A 19827-nucleotide genomic window follows, 5' to 3' on the forward strand; every position below is an offset into this window, starting at 1 on the left:
ATCTACAAAATTATATAATTATTTCTATATTTATACCAAAATGTCGAGTTTTAAGCAATGCACAAATTTGCAGTGTTACATTTCTCTACTACAGAATACACTGTAATTGTGGATTTTATTCACTATTTAGAAACATTTTTAAAATTATGATACACTGCTATAATTTTCTAGGCAAAGATGTGGGATATGTTTTAATTTCCTCTTAAAATGTTGTTAACAAAACCCATGCAGATTATATTTGCATGATACAACCATTTCTAAAATTTTTTATATTATGTATAACAAATGCAGTTAAAACATCATTCTATTCAATTTAACAACTGTGCAACTAATACATACAAAGCTCTATGTTATGGCTTTTAAACAATTCTCACTATAACCCACAATAATATATAAAGCTTGCATGATAATTTGGTATATCATAAAAGAAATGTGTCATGAGACCATATGCACTCTTACTACTTGTCATGAGTTCTGTCATTTTCTATTCTATTTAATTTTTTAAAATGTAGCTTATGGGCTGGGCATGGTAGCTCACGCCTGTAATCCCAGCACTTTAGGAGGTCCGGCCAAAAGGATCATTTGAAGCCAAGAGTTCAAGATGAGCCTGAGTGACAAACTGAGACCCCATCTTTACCAAAAAAAAATTTTTTTTTTTAAGTTACTGGGGCACAGTGGCACACACCTATATTCCCGGCTACTCAAAAGGCTGAGGCAAGAGGACTACTTGAGCCCAGGTGTAGAGGCAGCAGTGAACTATGGCTGGGCAACAGAGTAAGATGCACCCTGGGCAACAGAGTAAGATCTTGTCTCTTAAAAAAAAATGCTGCTTGGCCGGGCGCGGTGGCTCAAGCCTGTAATCCCAGCACTTTGGGAGGCCAAGGCGGGTGGATCACGAGGTCAAGAGATCGAGACCATCCTGGTCAACATGGTGAAACCCCGTCTCTACTAAAAATACAAAAAATTAGCTGGGCATGGTGGCGCGTGCCTGTAATCCCGGCTACTCAGGAGGCTGAGGCAGGAGAATTGCCTGAACCCAGGAGGCGGAGGTTGCGGTGAGCCGAGATCGCGCCATTGCACTCCAGCCTGGGTAACATGAGTGAAACTCCGTCTCAAAAAAAAAAAAAAAAAAAAAAATGCTGCTTGTAGCCAACTTAATTGATTTTATTACTCACTAATGGGTCACAATCTGTAGTATAAAAAATTTACTATGCTCTGTAAGTATATATGGGATGTAAAGGACAAATAATATAATGAAATTGTTTGAACACCTAGATCTGGCCTGCAATCAGATAAATCCCATGACTATTAAGAGTTATATAAACCTTGAGGGATCTAAGATGGCCGAATACGAACAGCTCTGGAGTGCAGTTCCCAGCAAGAACCATGCAGAGAGTGAGTGATCACTGCATTTCCAAGAGTTATTACTGCCCACAGACGAGGAGATTACCAGGCTGAAAAGCGCCAGGAGTTTCCAGCACAGTTATTTCAGCCAGTAGAGGCGGGGTCTCTGCACAAAAACTCACACAAATCTGGGTGGCCGTTTCAAAGGGCGCCCAGAATGCCTGGGAGACAGAGCTGTCCATTCTACTGAAAAAAAGGGGGCTGAAACAGGGAGCCAGTTGATCAGGCTTGGCAGTTACCACACCCACAAAGACCAGCAATCTGAAACTCTGGATTGAGAGTTTCCCAGCAAGCACAGGCGGTCCAGCTCTATGGGGGGAAAGACGTACACCATTACCAAGGCAGTCTGCCACTACCGATGCAGTCTGCCATTACTGAGGCAGACCACTATTACCAAGGCAGTTCTAACTATTCCTCTGTAAACAAAACCACAAGGAAGTTCACACAGCACCCAGGCAGAGCCCACAGCAGCTCAGCAATGCCTCTGCTGGCAGACTGTGGCTAGCCTACCTCCTTGCTAGGCAGGGCATCTCTGAAAAAAGGCAGCAGCATGTCAGGAACTTATAAATAAAGCTCCACTTTCCCAGGACAGAACACCTGGGAAAAAAGGCAGTTATGAGTTCCACTGCAGCAGACTTAAACATATCGGCAGAGCAGCTCTGAATGGAACAATGGACCTCACAGCTCAGCACTTGAGCTCCTATAAGGGACAAACTATCTCCTCAAGCAGCCCGCAGACTCCCATATATCCAAAGAGATACCTCATAAAGGAGAGCTCGGGCTGACATCTGGCGGGTATCCTTCTGGGACAAAGATGACAAAAAAACTGGAACCACTACAGGTGATTCCCTAGGCCAGCAGGGTCTGGAGTGGACCTCCAGCAGTCCTACAGTAGAGGGGCCTGACTGTTAGAAGGAAAATTTAAAAATGGAAAGAAATAACTTCAACATCAACAAAAAGGACATCCACTCAGAGACCTCATCCAAAAGTCACCAACTACAAAAACCACAGAAGATAAACCCATAAAGATGGCAAGAAACCAGTGCAAAAAGGATGAAAACACCCAAAACCAGAATGTCTTTCCTCCTCCGAGGGATCACAACTCCTCACCAGAAAGGGAACAAATCTGGATAGAGAATGAGTCTGATAAATTGATAGAAACAGGGTTCAGAAGGTAGGTAATAACAAACTTCTCTAAGCTAAAAGAACATGTTCTAACCCAGTGCAAAGAAACTAAGAATCTTGAAAAATGGTTCAACAAAATGCTAACAAGATTAAATAGCTTAGAGAAGAATATAAATGACTTAATGGAGCTGAAAAACACAACATGAGAACTTTGCAAAGCATACACAAGTTTCAATAGCCAAATCGACCAAGCAGAAGAAAGGATATCAGAGACTGACGATCAACTCAATGAAATAAAATGAGAAGGCAAGATTAGAAAAAAAAAAAAGAGTGAAAAGAAATGAACAGAGCCTCCAAGAAATATGGGATTATGTGAAAAGACCTAATCTATGTTTGTTAAGTGTACCTGAATGTGACGGAGAGAATGAATCCAGGGTGGAAAACGCACTTCAGGATATTATCCAGAAGAACTTCCCCAACCTAGCAATGCAGACCAATATTCAAGTCCAGGAAACACAGAGAGCACCACAAAGATATTCCTCAAGAAGAGCAACCCCAAGACACATAATCGTCAGATTCACTAGGGTTGCAATGAAGGAAAAAATGCTAAGGGCAGCCAGAGAAAGGTCGGGTTACCCACAAAGGGAAACCCATCAGACTCACAGAGGATCTCTCAGCAGAAACCCTACAAGCCAGAAGAGAGTGGGGGCCAATATTCAACATCCTTAAAGAAAACAATGTTCAACCTAGAATTTCATATCCAGCCAAACTAAGCTTCATAAGCAAAGGAGAAATAAAATCCTTTACAAACTAGTAATTGTTGAGAGATTTCGTCACCACCAGGGTGCCTTACAAGAGCTCCTAAAAGAAGCACTAAACACGAAAAGGAACAACCAGTACCAGCCACTCCAAAAACGTACCAAATGGTAAGAGCATCAACACAATGAAGAAACTGCATCAACTATGGGCAAAATAACCAGCTAGCATCAAAATGGCAGGATCAAATTCACACATAACAGTATTAACCCTAAATGTAAATGGGCTAAACACAGACTGGCAAAGTGGATAAAAAGTCAAAATTCATCAGGGTGCTGTATCCAGGAAACCCCTATCACATGCAAGGACACACACAGACACAAAATAAAGGGATGGAGGAAGATTTACCAAGGAAATGGAGAGCGAACAAAAGCAGGAATTGCAATCCTAGTCTCTGATAAAATAGACTTTAAACCAACAAAGATCAAAAGAGTCAAAGAAGGGCATTACATAATGGTAAATGGATCAATGCAACGAGAACAGCTAACGATTCTAAGTATATACATACCCAATACAGGAGGACCCAGATACATAAAGCAAGTTCTTAACAATCTACAAAGAGAGGTTCCCACACAGTAATAGTGGGATAATTTAACACTCCACTGTCAATATTAGCCAGATCAACAAGACAGAAAATTAACAAGGATATCCAGGACTTAAACTCAGGCCTGGACCAAGCAAACCTTAGACATCTACAGAACTCTCCACCCCAAATCCACAGAACATACATTCTTCTCAGCACATCACACCTACTCTAAAGTTGACCACATAATTGGAAGTAAATCACTCCTCAGCAAATGCCAAAGAACAGAAATCATAACAAACAGTCTCTCAGACCGCAGTGCAATCAAACTAGACCTCAGGATTAAGAAACTCACTCAGAACTACACAACTTCATGGAAACTGAACAATTGGCTCTTGAATGTTGACTGGATAAACAATGAAATGAAGGCAGAAATAAAGCTGTTCTTTGAAACCAACAAGAACAAAGACACAATGTGCCAGAATCTCTGTGATACATTTAAAGCAGTGTCTATAAGGAAATTTATAGCAATGAATGTCCACATTAGAAGCAAGGGAAGATCTAAAATCGACACCTTGTCATCAAAATTGAAAGAGCAAGAGGAGCAAGATCAAAAAAACTGAAAATCTGGCAGAAGACAAGAAATAACTAAGATCAGAGCAGAGCTGAAGGCGATAGAGACACAGAAAACCCTTCAAAAAAATCAAATCCAGAAGCTGCTTTTTTGAAAAGATCAACAAAATAGATCGCTAGCCAGGTTAATAAAAAAGAAAAGAAAAGAATCAAATAGATGGAATAAAAAACAATAAAGGGGATATCACCACCGATTCCACAGAAATACAAACTACCATCAGACATTACTAAAACAATTCTATGCACATAAACTAGTAAACCTGGAAGAAATGGATAAATTCCCAGACACTTGCACCCTCCCCAAGCCTAAACAAGGAAGAAGTTGAAACCCGGATTAGACCAGTAAAAAGGGTCGAAATTGAGGCAGCAATTAATAGCCTACCAACCAAAAAAAGCCCAGGTCCAGATGGGTTCACACCTAATTCTACCAGACATACAAAGAGAAGCTAGTACCATTCTGAAACTATTTCAAAAAATCCAAAAAAAGGGAATGCTTCCCAAATCATTTTATGAGACCAACATCATCCTAATACCAAAACCCGGCAGAGACTCAACAAGAAATGAAAACTTCAGGCCAATATCCATTATGAACACAGATGTAAAAACCTTCAATAAAATACTGGCAAACTGAATCCAACAGCACATCAAAAAGCTTATCCATCACAATCAAGTAGGCTTCATATTGGGGAGGCAAGGCTGGTTCCACATACACAAGTCTATAAACGTAATCCACCACATAAACAGAACCAAAGACAAAAACCACATGATTATCTCACTTGATGCAGAGAAGGCCTTTGACAAAATTCAACTGCCCTTTATGCTAAAAACTCTCAATACACTAGATATCAACAAAATGTATCTCAAAATAATAAAAGCTATTTACGACAAACCCACAGGCAGTATCATACTGACTGGGCAAAAACTGGAAGCATTTCCTTTGAAATATGGCACTAGACAAGGATGTCCTCTCTCACCACTCCTATTCAACATAGTATTGGAAGTTCTAGCCAGAGCAATCAGGCAAGAAAAAGAAATAAGGGGCATTCAAATAGGAAAGGAGAAAGTCAAACTGTCTTTATTTGCAGATGACATGATCGTATATTTAGAAGACCCCATCGTCTCAGCCCAAAATCTCCTGAAACTGATAAGCAACTTCAGCAAAGTCTCAGGATACAAAATCAACGTGCAAAAATCACAGGCATTTCTATACACCAATAACAGACTCACAGCCAAATCAAGAATGAACTGCCATTCACAATAGCCACAAAGAGAATAAAATACCTAGGAATACAACTAACAAGGGATATAAAGGACCTCTTCAAGGAGGACTACAAACCACTGCTCAAGGAAATAAGAGAGGACACAAACATGGAAAAACATTCCATGCTCATGGTTAGGAAGAGTCAATATCATGAAAATGGTCATACTGCGCTCATGGTTAGAAAGAGTCAATATCATGAAAATGGCCATACTGCCCAAAGTAAGATTCAAGGCTATCCCTATCAAGCTACCTATGACCCTCTTCACAGAACTGGAAAAAACCACCTTAAACTTCATATGGAACCAAAAGAGAGCCCGCATAGCCAAGACAATCCTAAACAAAAAGAACAAAGCTGGAAGCATCATGCTAACTGACTTCAAACTATACTACATGGCTACAGTAATCAAAACAGCATGGTACTAGTACCAAAGCAGAGATATGGACCAATGGAACAGAACAGAGGCCTCGGAGGCAACGCCACACATCTACAACCACCTGTACTTTGACAAAACTGACAAAAGCAGGCAACGGGGAAAGAATTCCCTGTTTAATAAATGGTGTTGGAAAAACTGGCTGGACATGTGCAGAAAGCAGAAACTGGACCCCTTCCTGACACCTTACACTAAAATTAACTCCAGATGGATTAAAGACTTAAACATAAGACCTAACACCATAAAAACCTGAAAAGAAAACCTAGGCAAAACCATTCAGGACATAGGCATAAGCAAGGACTTCATGACTAAAACACCAAAAGCATTGGCAACAAAAGCCAAAATAGACAAATGGGATCTAATTAAACTTAACAGCTTCTGCACGGCAAAAGAAACAATCATTAGAGTGAACCAGCAACCAACAGAATGGGAAAAAATTTTTGCAATCTACCCATCTGACAAAGGGCTAGTATCTAGAATCTACAAAGAACTAAAACAGATTTACAAGAAGAATACAAACCCATTCAAAAGTGGGCGAAGGACATGAACAGACACTTTTCAAAAGAAGACATATAATGATGCCAACAAACATATGAAAAAATGCTCATCATTACTGGTCATTAGAGAAATGCAAATCAAAACCACACTGAGATACCATCTCATGCCAGTTAGAATGGCAATCATTAAAAAATCTGGAGACAACAGATGCTGGAGAGGGTGTGGAGAAATAGGAACACTTTTACACTGTTGGTAGGAGTGTAAATTAGTTCAACCACTGTGAAGACAGTGTGGCGATTCCTCAAGGACCTAGACATAGAAATTCCATTTGACCCAGTAATCCCATTACTGGGTATATATCCAAAGGATTATAAATCGTTCCATTATAAAGACACATGAACACATATGTTCACTGCAGCACTGTTTACAATAGCAAAGACCTGGAACCAATCCAAATGCCCACCGATGATAGATTGGACAAGGAAAATGTGGCACATATACACCATGGAATATTATGCAGCCATAAAAAACGATGAGTTTGTGTCCTTTGAAGGGACATGGATGAATCTGGAAACCATCATTCTCAGCAAACTGACACAAGAACAGAAAATCAAACACCACACATTCTCACTCATAGGCAGGTGTTGAACAATGAGAACACATGGACACAGGGAGGGGAGCATAACACACTGAGGTCTGTTGCAGGGGAATAGGGGAAGGACAGCAGGGGGTAGAGAGTTTGAGGAGGGATAACATGGGGAGAAATGCCAGATATAGGTGACAGGGGATAGAGGTAGCCAACTACTTCACCATGTTTGTACCTATGCAACAATGTTGCACGTTCTGCACATGTACCCCAGAACCTAAAGTGCAATTTTATATATATATATATGTATGATTTTTTTAAAAGCTATATAAACCTTTAAGTTTTTTCCTTGTTTCCGGTGGGGTTGGAAAAACTTTTAATTTCATTTTAGCTGAAGATGTAAATGTTTTTTGAAGTTGTATTTAAAAAGTCAGAGATATATACATACATGTATTAGTTATGTAATATTAATAATTTTAAAATGTAAAGTCAGAATGAGATGAGAAAGATAAATTTCAATGGGCAATTCTGGAAATGACTATTTTAAGATGAATTTGGGCACAGTTTAAAAGTACTAGCTGGACTTTAACAGGAACAGGGAAGAGGAATGGTACTGGTATTAAATGTATCACAGACACCAAAAACAAGGGCAAAATGTAAAGTACAGAGTACGTTTGAGAATGAAGGATATTCCCCTGAGGCTGAAATGTAGGAATTGTAAGCGAGTACAATATTTCCTACTTTTTTTTTTTTTTGAGTCAAACACTATATTTAACACTTGACCATTTCCTCCACCAACTCTTAGTTTCAATGGTACGATACCTTGATTCTCTTTCTTGCTCTGATCATTTCCATTTGTTTTCTTCCTCTTGGGTCCCTCTATCTATCTTCTCCAGGCACATTTGTTTTCACTTTTTCTTTTTGTTTTTTAGTGACAGGGTCTCCAACCCTGGCTGGAGTACAGCAGTGTGATCATAGCTCACTGCACTGCAGCTTCAACTTCCTGGGCTCCAGTGATCCTCCTGCCTCAGCCTCCCAAGTAGCTGGAACTACAGGTGTGTACCACTACACCAAACTTTTTTTGTAGAGAAAGGGTCTTGAAGCCAAGTTGGTCTTGAACACCTGGACTCAAGCAATGCTTCCACCTCAGCCTCCCAACATACTGGGATTACAGGCGTGGGCCATCACGCATGGCCTATTTTCACATTTTACAAGCACTACTCAGTTATTCTCATTTACTCCTTTTATTCACTGTTATTTACAACAGGAGTTGGCCAACTTTTTTGTAAGGGACAGGTAATAAACACTTTAGGCTTGGCAAGCCAAAAGGTAAAATCAGGGATATAATGTAAGTACTTACATAATAAGAAAAAACAAATATCCACACATTTCTCTGGTTTTATAATCAAACGTTGATGTGCTAGCAGTGCCCTCAATTCTTTGAGCAATTGTTATCACGAAAAGGCTCATACATAGTCTTAGACAAGTTTATTTTCCCTGGGCATGTTTTCTCAGCTGCTGCAGTCAAACATGATTTAATTAATTCTACATCAGTAAGTGGCGTTCCTTGCTTGGCTAACAAATGAGCTACTCAGAAACTTACTACAGATACACTCATTTTCATTTTTATTTTTATGAAGTTCTGCTGCGATAGATACTCTGTGAGTTGGGAATGTGTGATGAATGCTTAGTCTGGAAATGTAGATGTATATTGTATTAGTATTATCGTAGTGTGGTTGCATAATAAACACAATACTCTGCCATTTAATCCATAACAAAATAATCCACACAACCGTGCCTAAAAGCCTAATATCTGAAGACTTCTTGCCTTATTTTGTCATGATGAGTATGCACTATTAAGAAAAATAATAATAAAATGTTATGGGGTACAGCAATATGCATAGCATTCAAAATACTATCAAGTTATAACTATGTGTCACTGCAATTTATAGCGTACTAAGCAGCAGTGCAAAATGAGAGTAACACATACACTGTGTTACCCTTTGTCACAGTGCCAGTCTCTGTCACTAGTCAGCTCTGCCATTGTACCACAAAAGCAGCCACAGACAATACATAAATCTGTAAGTGTAGTTGTGTTAAAATCAAATTTTAGGGAGACTGAAATTTGAATTTAGTATAATATTCATGTGCCAAAAAGTATTATTCTTTTGATTTTTTTCAATTATTTAAAAATGTAAAGAACATTCTTAGCTTGGAGGCTCTACAAAAACAAGTGGTAGGCCAGATTTCAGCTGCAGCCCACAGTCTGCCAAAACCTGACCTATAAAATAGGACTCAAAGATGTGCAGTGCTATTCACTCTATATATAGAGCACCAGACTTATATATCCAACCCAGTGAATGGATCGCACTACAATTCAAACCAAACATCTACCAAATTAAACAAATCATTTTCCCCCTACTCTAAATCTTCTCTTCCTCCTCTATTCCCCAATTCAATTCAATGACCACTGAGTCCCATAAGTCAGGCATTGGAAACAACGAGAATCATTATGGCTCCTCTCTCCTCCATTGACATCCACTCAAACACATAAAGTTCTAATTATTTTACTTTCTAAATAGTAATGTGAAACCATCCTCTCATCTTCATCACTACTTGGATATTATCAACTTTATTCAAGTCCTCCCCATCTGTCACCTGAATTTGTAAAAGTCTCCTAACCAGTGTCTTTGCCTCTAGTTTTATCACTGAAATCCATAATCCACAATGCTGTCAGCATGTTCCACGTAAAATGTAAAACTGATTATTTCACTCTCCATAAAACTCTTCCTGAAATTCAAGTAAAATCTGACTCCTCAGCATGATCTATATGACCTATGCTCTCAAAGGCTCGTTTTATACCTCTCTTTCCTTGGTTACTATAATCACACTGGCCTTCCTCTCATCTCTCAAACAACCCTAGTCCTTTCCAGTCACAAACCTTCCTATAGTCTTAAAACAGTAGGTTTCATACTTTGATCTGTGAGGAACTCCTGAGAAACCATGAAAGGTAGGAGGAGGAAGGCAACAGATCAGTCTGGGCAGTTTTATTGTAACATGCTATATTGTCTAGGCTCTCAGATATAATGAAATTTAAAAACATACACAAGAGTTTCATGACCACCCCCAATCAAAAAACATGGTTGCAAAAGTCTAATTTGCTTAGCAGAACATATAAGAACATGTTAGCTATTTAAGTTCCCCCTCCTGCCTCCCTTCTCCCCAAGCCTCTTCAATCAATACAAACAAGTATTGACTTCAAATCTCTATACTTTTGCCTACCAAGCCCTCACTCTCCATCTTCTTCTTGGTTTAGCTAATTACTATTTGTCTTAGAAGAGTCTTTACTGACTTATCTTTGAATAAAAGTAGTTATTTTTCCATTTGAAATAATCTGAAAATATTACTTGATTTTGGATTTACTGCCTGGTTCCCCTCATGGAAATGTAAGAATAAGAAAAGAGACCCTGGCCAGGCGCAGTGACTCACGCCTGTAATCCCAACACTTTGGGAGGCTGAAGCAGGTGGATCACTTCAGCTCAGGAGTTTGAGACCAGCCTGGGCAACATGGTGAAATCCCATCTCTACCAAAAACACAAATAATTAGCTGGGCATGATGACATACACTTAAAGTCCCAGCTAGTCAGGAGGCTGAGATCAGAGGATCATTTGAGCCTGGGAGGCAGCTGCAGTGAGTTGAGACAGCACCACTGCACTCCAGCCTGGGTGACAGAGGGAGACACCATCCAAAACAAAAAAGAAAAAGAAAAGAAGAAGAAGGAGGAGGAGGAGGAAGGAGGAAGGAGGAAGGAAAAAGGAGGAGGAGGGGGAGGGGGGAAGAAGAGAGAAGAAAAAGAAGGAGGAGGAAAGCAGGAGGAGGAGGGAGGAGGGGGGAGGAGGGAGGAGGAGGAGAGAAAGAAAAAGAGAAAGAAAGGAGGGAGGGAGGGAGGGAGGGAGGGAAGGAGGGAGGGAGGGAAGGAAGGAAGGAAGGAGGGAGGGAAGGAAGGAAGGAAGGAAGGAAGGAAGGAAGGAAGGAAGGAAGGAAAAGAAGTAGTAGTAGAAGGAAACGGAAAGGGAAAGGAAAGAAAGACACACATCATGAAAGAAGGTAGAAGGGGGAAAGCAACAGGTCAATCCAATAAGTATTTGTCAAATGACTGAAAAATATCCCATTAATTTTTATATCTCAGTGTTTGGTGTAGTGTGTAACACAGGAGGATTTCAATACACGTATGCTAAAGAATAAACCTGGAAATAAAAATCGGGGTCAGACAATGTGGAGCCTCGAATAGCAGGCCAAGCAGTTGCATCCTCAATTGTGATAGATTTAATCTTATTTTCCTATTCATTCATTTATCTCTTCATTCTTATTAATTCTCAATTGGCAGTGTTTCTAATATTTTGAATTTTCCTCCAAGCTCTTTCTCAACTTTTGTGAAGTGTCTTATCTCAATATAAAATCAGACATATCCTATGTTTTAAATGTGGCTCTATTTAACATAGCACATAGCCACTTAGAAAAATATGTAAAATTCTAAAAAGCAATAGAATACTATGAATAAAATATATTGGGAAAATCATTAAAAACTCCTGAAGACCTTCTACGGAACTTAACTAATAGAAATTAAATGTCTGGATTTAGCTTTGACTTGCTTATTAGCATAAAGAATTCCAATGAAAAGGTATCAAATTTCCAGAGAGGGAAAAAAAAAAAAACATGTATCAAGTGAACAACCTACTCTGTGTGAAATGCAGTAATTTTCTATATGAAACCTACATTTAAACAATGCTTAAATAAAAATAATGCTAATTCTTCCAACAACAAAAAAATAGTACATAGAAATACAAAAATGATTCTTACTAAGTTATTGTCATCCTGGAAAGCATAGTGCAAGGTTGTAATCCATTTATTGTCTCCATTCACTAATACATCCCTTTCTTCACGAAAACATGCTGTCTGAAAAGCAAAAAGAAAATTTTTAGAGCATATTTTATGTAAAACTAAGAAATATGCAAAGAATTACTTAGTATGTTTATATTATTTCTGTTCTGGAAAAGGAATACACTTGGTTTTTATAAGACTTTTCAATAACACAAGTTTCAAAGAACCCTCAGAAACTGGGCTACTGGAATAATACCTTTTAAAAATATACTTTATATTAACAAATACTTTTATAGTTCAAAACTATCAGAAAAACGCGCAGAATAATTTAAGAACCATGGACCAACCCACCATCCAGATACTATAAATGTCTACATTTTGCCATATTTACTTCTGATTTTTTTTAAAAGAAATAGAATATAAATTGTGATCTTCCTACTCCTACTCCAATCAGTGAACCCATTGTCTTCCCTTTTGCACATGTTGTAACCAATAATCTGAAGTCAGTGGATAGTCCACCAATAACATGCTTTGATCTTACATCTCTATGTCTATAAACAATAGATTTGCTGGTGTTCTGAAAATTTTCATGGGCTGGGTACAGTGGCTCATGCCTGTAATCCCAGAGCTCTGACAGACCAAGGCAGGCAGATCGGTTGAGCTCAGGAGTTTGAGACCAGCCTGGGCAACATGGTGAAACCCTGTCTCTATCAAAAATACAAAAATTAGCCAGGTGTGGTATCATACACCTGTAATCCCAGCTACTTGGGAGGCTAAGGCTGGAGAATTGCTTGAACCCAGGAGGCAGAGGTTGCAGTGGGACAAGATGGCACCACTGCACTCCAACCTGAGTGACAGAACAGAGACCCTGTCTCAGGAAAAAAAAAAAAAAAAACAAGAAAAGATTTATGTGAACGGTATAATTTTATCTATCCGTTTTTTTGTTTGTTTGTTTTTTTCTCAAGAATGACTGTTCTTCTTTTAACTGCTATGGCATACCATTGTTTGAATGCACTAGGATTTATTTATGCAACACCCAACCATGGAAACATAGGTTATTTCCAGTTTTGTATTATTATATACAATGTTGCAGTAAACATATTTGTACAAATGTGTAAGAGTTTCTCCACTGTATAGGCTTAGAAATAGAAATACTAGACTCTTTTCCGGGCGCTTGGGCTGCAAGCAACCAAGCCTGCTGGCAGCGGCAGAGGCAGAGCAGAAGGAGTGGGATGCAAAGCACCAGGCCTTCTGCGACCTGGGGCCCTGGGTGAAGTGCTTGGCCACCCTTGCCTCCAAAATCCCTGCCCAGAATCCAGCGCCTGCTTCCTGTCCAGGATCACCTTCTGGTGGATCACAGGAGTTGTCTTGAATCTGCCTGAGCTGGCCATGTGGTCTCAGAGACACCAACTCTGTCCTGCAAGTTTATCACCTTGAATGTGATAAACACAAGAGCCATGAGCAGCTTAAATCTCTGCAGAAGGCTTGGCTGGGAAAGCCATACACTGGACTGCTCTTGCTTTAGCTTCAGATTTGGCCATCCAAAAAGCCATTTTACCTTTATGATCCAACAGAATGAGCTGTAATAACCTTGTAAGATGTGCAAATGTCTATCCACATTCAGACATCCTCAGCTGTGTGGCTCCTTTCATTCGCAAACAAAAACAAAAAGAGCTAGAGGCATCATGCTACCTGACTTCAAACTATACTACAAGACCACAGTAATCAAAACAGCATGGTACTGATAGAAAAACAGAGATAGACCAATGGAACAAAAGAGAGGCCTCAGAAGTAATGCCACACATCTACAACCATCTGATCTTTGACAAACTTGACAAAAACAAGCAATGGGGAAAGGATTCCCTATTTAGTAAATGGTGTTGGGAAAACTGGCTAGCCATCTGTAGAAAGCTGAAACTACATCCCTCCTTACACCTTATACACAAATTAACTCCAGATGGATTAAAGACTTAAACATAAGACCTAACACCATACAAACCCTAGAAGAAAACCTAGGCAAAACCATTCAGGACATAGGCATAGGCAAGAACTTCATGACTAAAGCACCAAAAGCAATGGTAACAAAAGCCAAAATAGACAAGTGGGATCTAATTAAACTTAACAGCTTCTGCACAGCAAAAGAAACAATCATTAGAGTGAACCAGCAATCAACAGAATGGGAAAAAAATTTTGCAATCTACCCATCTGACAAATGGCTAATACCCAGAATCTAGAAAGAAATTAAACAAATTTACAAGCAAAAAACCCTATCAAAAAGTGGGCAAAGCATATGAACAGACACTTCTCAAAAGAAGACATTTATGCAGCCAACAAACATGAAAAAAAGCTCATCATCCCTGGTCATTAGAGAAATGCAAATCAAAATCACACTGAGATACCATCTCATGCTAGTTAGAATGGCAATCATTAAAAAATCAGGAGACAGCAGATGCTGGAGAGGATGTGGAGAAATAGGAACGCATTTACACTGTCGGCAGGAGTGTAAATTAGTTCTACCACTGTGGAAGACAGTGTGGCAATTCCTCAAGATATAGAACTAGAAAATACCATTTGACCCAGCTATCCCATTACTGAGTATATACCCAAAGGATTGTAAATCATTCTGTTATAAAGACACAGGCACACATATGATTATTGCGGCACTGTACAATAGCAAAGACTTGGAACCAACCTAAATGCCCATCATTGATAGACTGGATAAAGAAAATGTGGCACATATACACCATGGAATACTGTGCAGCCATAAGAAAGGATGAATTCATGTCCTTTGCAGGGACATGGATGACACTGGAAACCATCATTCTCAGAAAACTGACACGAGAACAGAAAACGAAACACTGCATGTTCTCACTCATAAGTGGGTGTTGAACAATAAGAACACAGGGAAGAGAACATCACACACCAAGACCTGTCAGGAGGAGTAGGGGATAAGGGAGGGAAAGCAGGGGGTGGAGGGATTGGGGAGGGATAACATTAGGAGAAACACCTAATGCAGATGACGGGGGATGGATGCAGCAAAAACACCATAGCACATGTATACCTATGTAACAGACCTGAATGTTCTGCATATGTAACCCAGAACTTAATTTTTAATAATAAATCAGATGCAAAAAAAAAAGAAAAAGAAAAGAAACAGAAATACTCAACGCTAATTTCAACTTTACCAGAGACAGCCAATTTTCTTTCCTGAGTGCTAGACCAATTACTCCTCCACCCAGCATATGAAAGCTCTGCTTTTCCCCACATCCTCAACTATATGTGACATTATTAGGCTTTTAAGTTGTTGCCAACATGATGGATGTGAAATATATTCCTTTAATTAATAACATATTCCTAATTACAGGTGCAGATAAATAACTTTATATACACTTATCTGACACCCGAACTTTGTCTTTTGTTTACTTCCTTTGTCCATTTTCTCTAATGGATTGTTTTTTCAAATTGATTTTTTAATGTTGTAGTTTATTCTGAGAATACATTTCCATTACTATAAAAGTATATCCTGGAGAACCTAGAAATGTATGATCAAAAATAGAAAATAATTTTCTTACTTTCCTTTTTGAGATGGGATCTCTACTGCCCAAGCTGGAGTGCAGTGGTGCAATCACAGCTCACTGTAGCCCAGGCTCCCGAGCTCAAGTGATCCTTCCACCTTAGCCTCCTGAGCAGCTGGGACTACAGGTGCACACCGCTATGCCCAGCTAATTTTTTTTTTCTTTTTAGAGAAGAGGTCTCACTATCTTGCCCAGGTTGGTCTCAAACTATTGGGCTTAAACAATCTTCCAGTCTCCCAAAGTGCTAGGATTATAAAAATGAGCTATGAGCTACCATACCCAGCCTAAAAATGAATTTTAAGTATCATTTCTGTAATACATTATCTTTAAATTTTTTTTTTTTTTTTTGAGACAGTTTCGCTCTTATTAACCAGGCTGGAGTGGAATGATGCAATCTCAGCTCACCGCAACCTCCAGCTCCTGAGTTCAAGCAATTCTCCTGCCTCAGCCTCTTGAGTAGCTGGGACTACAGGCGTTCACCCCCATGCCCAGCTAATTTTTATATTTTTAGTAGAGATGGGGTTTCACCATGTTGACCAGGATAGTCTCGATCTCTTGACCTCGTGATCCACCCGCCTCAGCCTCCCAAAGTGCTGGGATTATAGGCATGAGCCACCGCACCCAGCCTATCTTTAATTTTTAACTAAAAAGAAACAAAAAAAATAACAACCCTATGACAGAAACTTCAAAGATAACTCTAAGAAAGTAAGTCTCCTTGAGTCACATTTCCATAGTTTCAATGCCCAATTGTTGTGTCCAGTACTATTAATTCTTTGTTCAGAATCCTCTCAAAAAATCTGTGTCTATATAAGCATGCATGCACACAAACACACACAACACATTACACATTATATATTCACATCCCACCTCCCCTATATTAGTTGGTCTTTATACAAATGAGTTTATATTTATAGTGCTCTGTAAGCTGTTATTTTCAAGTAACAATGAATTTGAAGATCCTTCTGTATCAATACATAAAAATCTACCTTTTTTTTTCTTGATGGCTATACCATATTCCAGATACACTATAAAATTAATACTCCGTATTATACAGATATTAAGTGCTTAATTATTATATCCCACAAGGTAAATTCAACAGCCATGATCTACAAAACAATCAACATTGTAATTCATTTGGCCCTAACATTTTCTATGCATGTATACCCACAAATCTTATTTAACCAAATAGAATTTCTAAAGTTGTGCATTAAATAACAACATAATAAACATTAAAACAAATAAAGCTTGACCAAAACAAATGGGCAATTTTACCTTCAATTAAATTACTAAAATCTGCAACACTATACTTTGGTTCACTTTAACAGGAAAAGAGAAATCACTTTACATACATAGTACTAAGTCCTGTTTTATAATTTAACCAACTCGAGGTTACAGTTTACTGCTAACATTTTAGAGAGTTTGTAAAGACTGTCAGAGCCTAGGAGACTACTTTCTCCTGGCTGTCTCACTGTAATGGAAATCTGAAATTTTATAAACATTCTAGCTAGAATTTAATAAACATTCATTATTTCATTTGAGTGATAACTCAAAACTAAAAAAAGCTCCAAAGATTTTAGTCAACAGAACATATTAAGCTTTGAGTTCTAATCTATGCTAAACTGTTTAACTACAAAAAAAATTATTTAAAAATTAAAAAATATAGGCCAGGGGCAGTGGCTCACATCTGCAATCCCATGCGTTGGGAAGCTGAGGTGAGAGGATCGCTTCAGGTCTAAAGCTTGCAACCAGCCTGCACAAACACAGCAAGACCCTGTCTCTACGGCGGGGCGCGGGGAATCCCAGCCAGGCTGGTGGCATGCACCTCTGTAGTCCTAGCTACTTGGAAGGCTGAGGCAGGAAGATCACATGAGCCTAGGAGTTTGAGACTGCAGTGAGCTAAGATCACACTACTGCACTCCAGCCTGGGCAAAAAAGGGACTCTGTCTCTTAAAAAAAAAAATTAATTAAAATAAGAAAATAAACAATATAAACTATGATATAAAATTTCAAACATATACAAGGGTAGAGAAAGTAGTATAAAAACCCCTCCTCCTAACGTATTCAACTTATACAATTATTTTCTTGGTCAATCTTATTTCATTTACACCCTTACTCACTTACTACCATCCCCTAGCATCACATACACAGGTGCATATACATATTTTTAAGCAAACCCCAGACATCGTAAGATTTTATCCATAAATATTTAGCTATTAAATGATTCCTATCAATACCTTGAATCCTGAGTCTAGATATAAACCACAGGCTACATTTTGCTTCGGTATATCACACTGCTCTCAGTTGCTTGTCACAACTGGGAAAGGATGGGTTCTGCTGGCATTTAGTGGGTAGAGGCTAGGGATGCTGCTAAATAACCTACAACGCACACAACCACCCTTACAACAAAGAATTATCTGGCCCCAAATATCAATAGAGTCCCTGCTGAGAAGCCCTGCTCTAGATCAATATCATCTAAATCATGACGCACATATACCCAGGGTACATATATTCATAGAGATGCTCTGAGGATTCACCATGCTTAAAGGCTATAGTAACATCTACTTCACTACTTTAAAAAACAAAACAAAAAAAAAAAACAACTAAACACTATCTCCCCCCTTTAAAAACAGAATATTTGATATCTAAGAATGTGTTAATAACAAACATGTAGGAAGGGTTACTGTAGATCATATCACTTCCTCAGATTCATTCACTTCTCAACTAAATTTTCATCCAAACATTCTGCTTGCCACTGTGATGTTTTCAACTGCTACAGTTTTCCTTTTAAAAAAAAAAAAATTCAGTCATGTATTATTTAAATTTTATTCTTAATGGACTATTGGGATAAAGAGAAACAGAAATGCCTATGCTGAAACAGAAGTTTCTAAGGACTACATACATAAATGTAATTCTGGAAGGCTGTCACAGGATTCCCTTCACCATATTCATAAGATGCACTCGTCAGATTAACAATCTTATACTGCACATCAAAACTGCAGATACTTGGAGAGCATGAGTTAAAAAGAAAAAAAATCCACTGATGATTTTATCTACTTTGGCTTATCATATACTAGGAATAAAGACTACTCTCTTCCATAGAATACTATCACAGAGAAATTCTTTCAAATAATAATTGAATCTTTCTCTAATATTTGAAGGAAAAAACATTTTTCATTTTTAAAATCTAAATGAGTGAAATTTTAAGTTGCAAAATATAATTCTAAATATCACCATGACATCAATTCACTTTTAAGTCTTCATTGTAATATATATGTGATGTCCAAATCAAACACGAGACGTATCATTTTTAACTTATTTTTCAGTAAAAAGTTTTTAATATAATTTTAAAATTAGAAATAACTTGGTAAAGTCCACAACTGGCATGTTTACATACGATGAGTGCAAAGACAATAGTGGTCCAACTTTTATAGAAGATAATTTTATTGCAGTAATAGCTATCAAAGTTTAAATGTCTCCCCTCCCCTCCTAAAATCCCAGAGTTCGACAAGCAAGGAATTTAATTTGAGAAGTGGGTAAGTTCTAGGTCAAGTATAAAATGATAATCCCTTCAAGTACAAATTATCCGTGAAATCATTTCAACTTCAGTATACACAAGCTGAAGTGCCTCAGGGCAGCCCACAACAATATCTCTGAGTAACAGCATTTCATAGTAAAACTGTTTTAAATTTTACTGGGATCTACTTCTTGAGTAGCATGACTAGTTTTGATGCACTAGTTTCTTTCCTGTTTTGAAATTTCTCTTGGCCAAACACATGCAGCTAGTTAAATGGTAAAATAATGAAATGTATTGACTGTTTGACACTTATCTTTGTAAGAATTCAAACTACAGATAAACTCACAAAAGTACTCCAGTATACCTAACATTTTATTGCAACATGGTTCTAAATAATAAAACTAAGAAAACATTTGAAATGCCCATAAACTTTTTTTTAAAATTCAGCCTAATAAAAAATATAGCATTCATGCAGGGTGCGGTAGCTCACACCCATAATCCCAACACTGTGGGTGTCCAAGGCAGGTGGATCACCTGAGGTCAGGAGTTCAAGACCAGCCTGGCCAATAAGACGAAACC

General features: G+C 38.4%; 1 protein-coding gene across 19 annotated transcripts in view; it reads right to left on the bottom strand.

The window, feature by feature from the left end:
• CDC42BPA (CDC42 binding protein kinase alpha) overlaps window positions 1-19827 on the bottom strand; it is a 327338-nt gene that overhangs the window by 214532 nt on the left and 92979 nt on the right. For all 19 annotated transcript variants that reach the window (XM_032289464.1, XM_032289476.1, XM_032289477.1 and 16 more), the window contains exon 4: window positions 12139-12234. In XM_032289464.1, the coding sequence (XP_032145355.1) occupies window positions 12139-12234 (96 nt within the window). The remainder of the gene's footprint in view (window positions 1-12138; window positions 12235-19827) is intronic.

Source organism: Sapajus apella, unplaced genomic scaffold (genome assembly GCF_009761245.1).
Source record: "Sapajus apella isolate SASKATOON/1434 unplaced genomic scaffold, GSC_monkey_1.0 scaffold22, whole genome shotgun sequence".
NCBI lineage: Eukaryota > Metazoa > Chordata > Mammalia > Primates > Cebidae > Sapajus > Sapajus apella.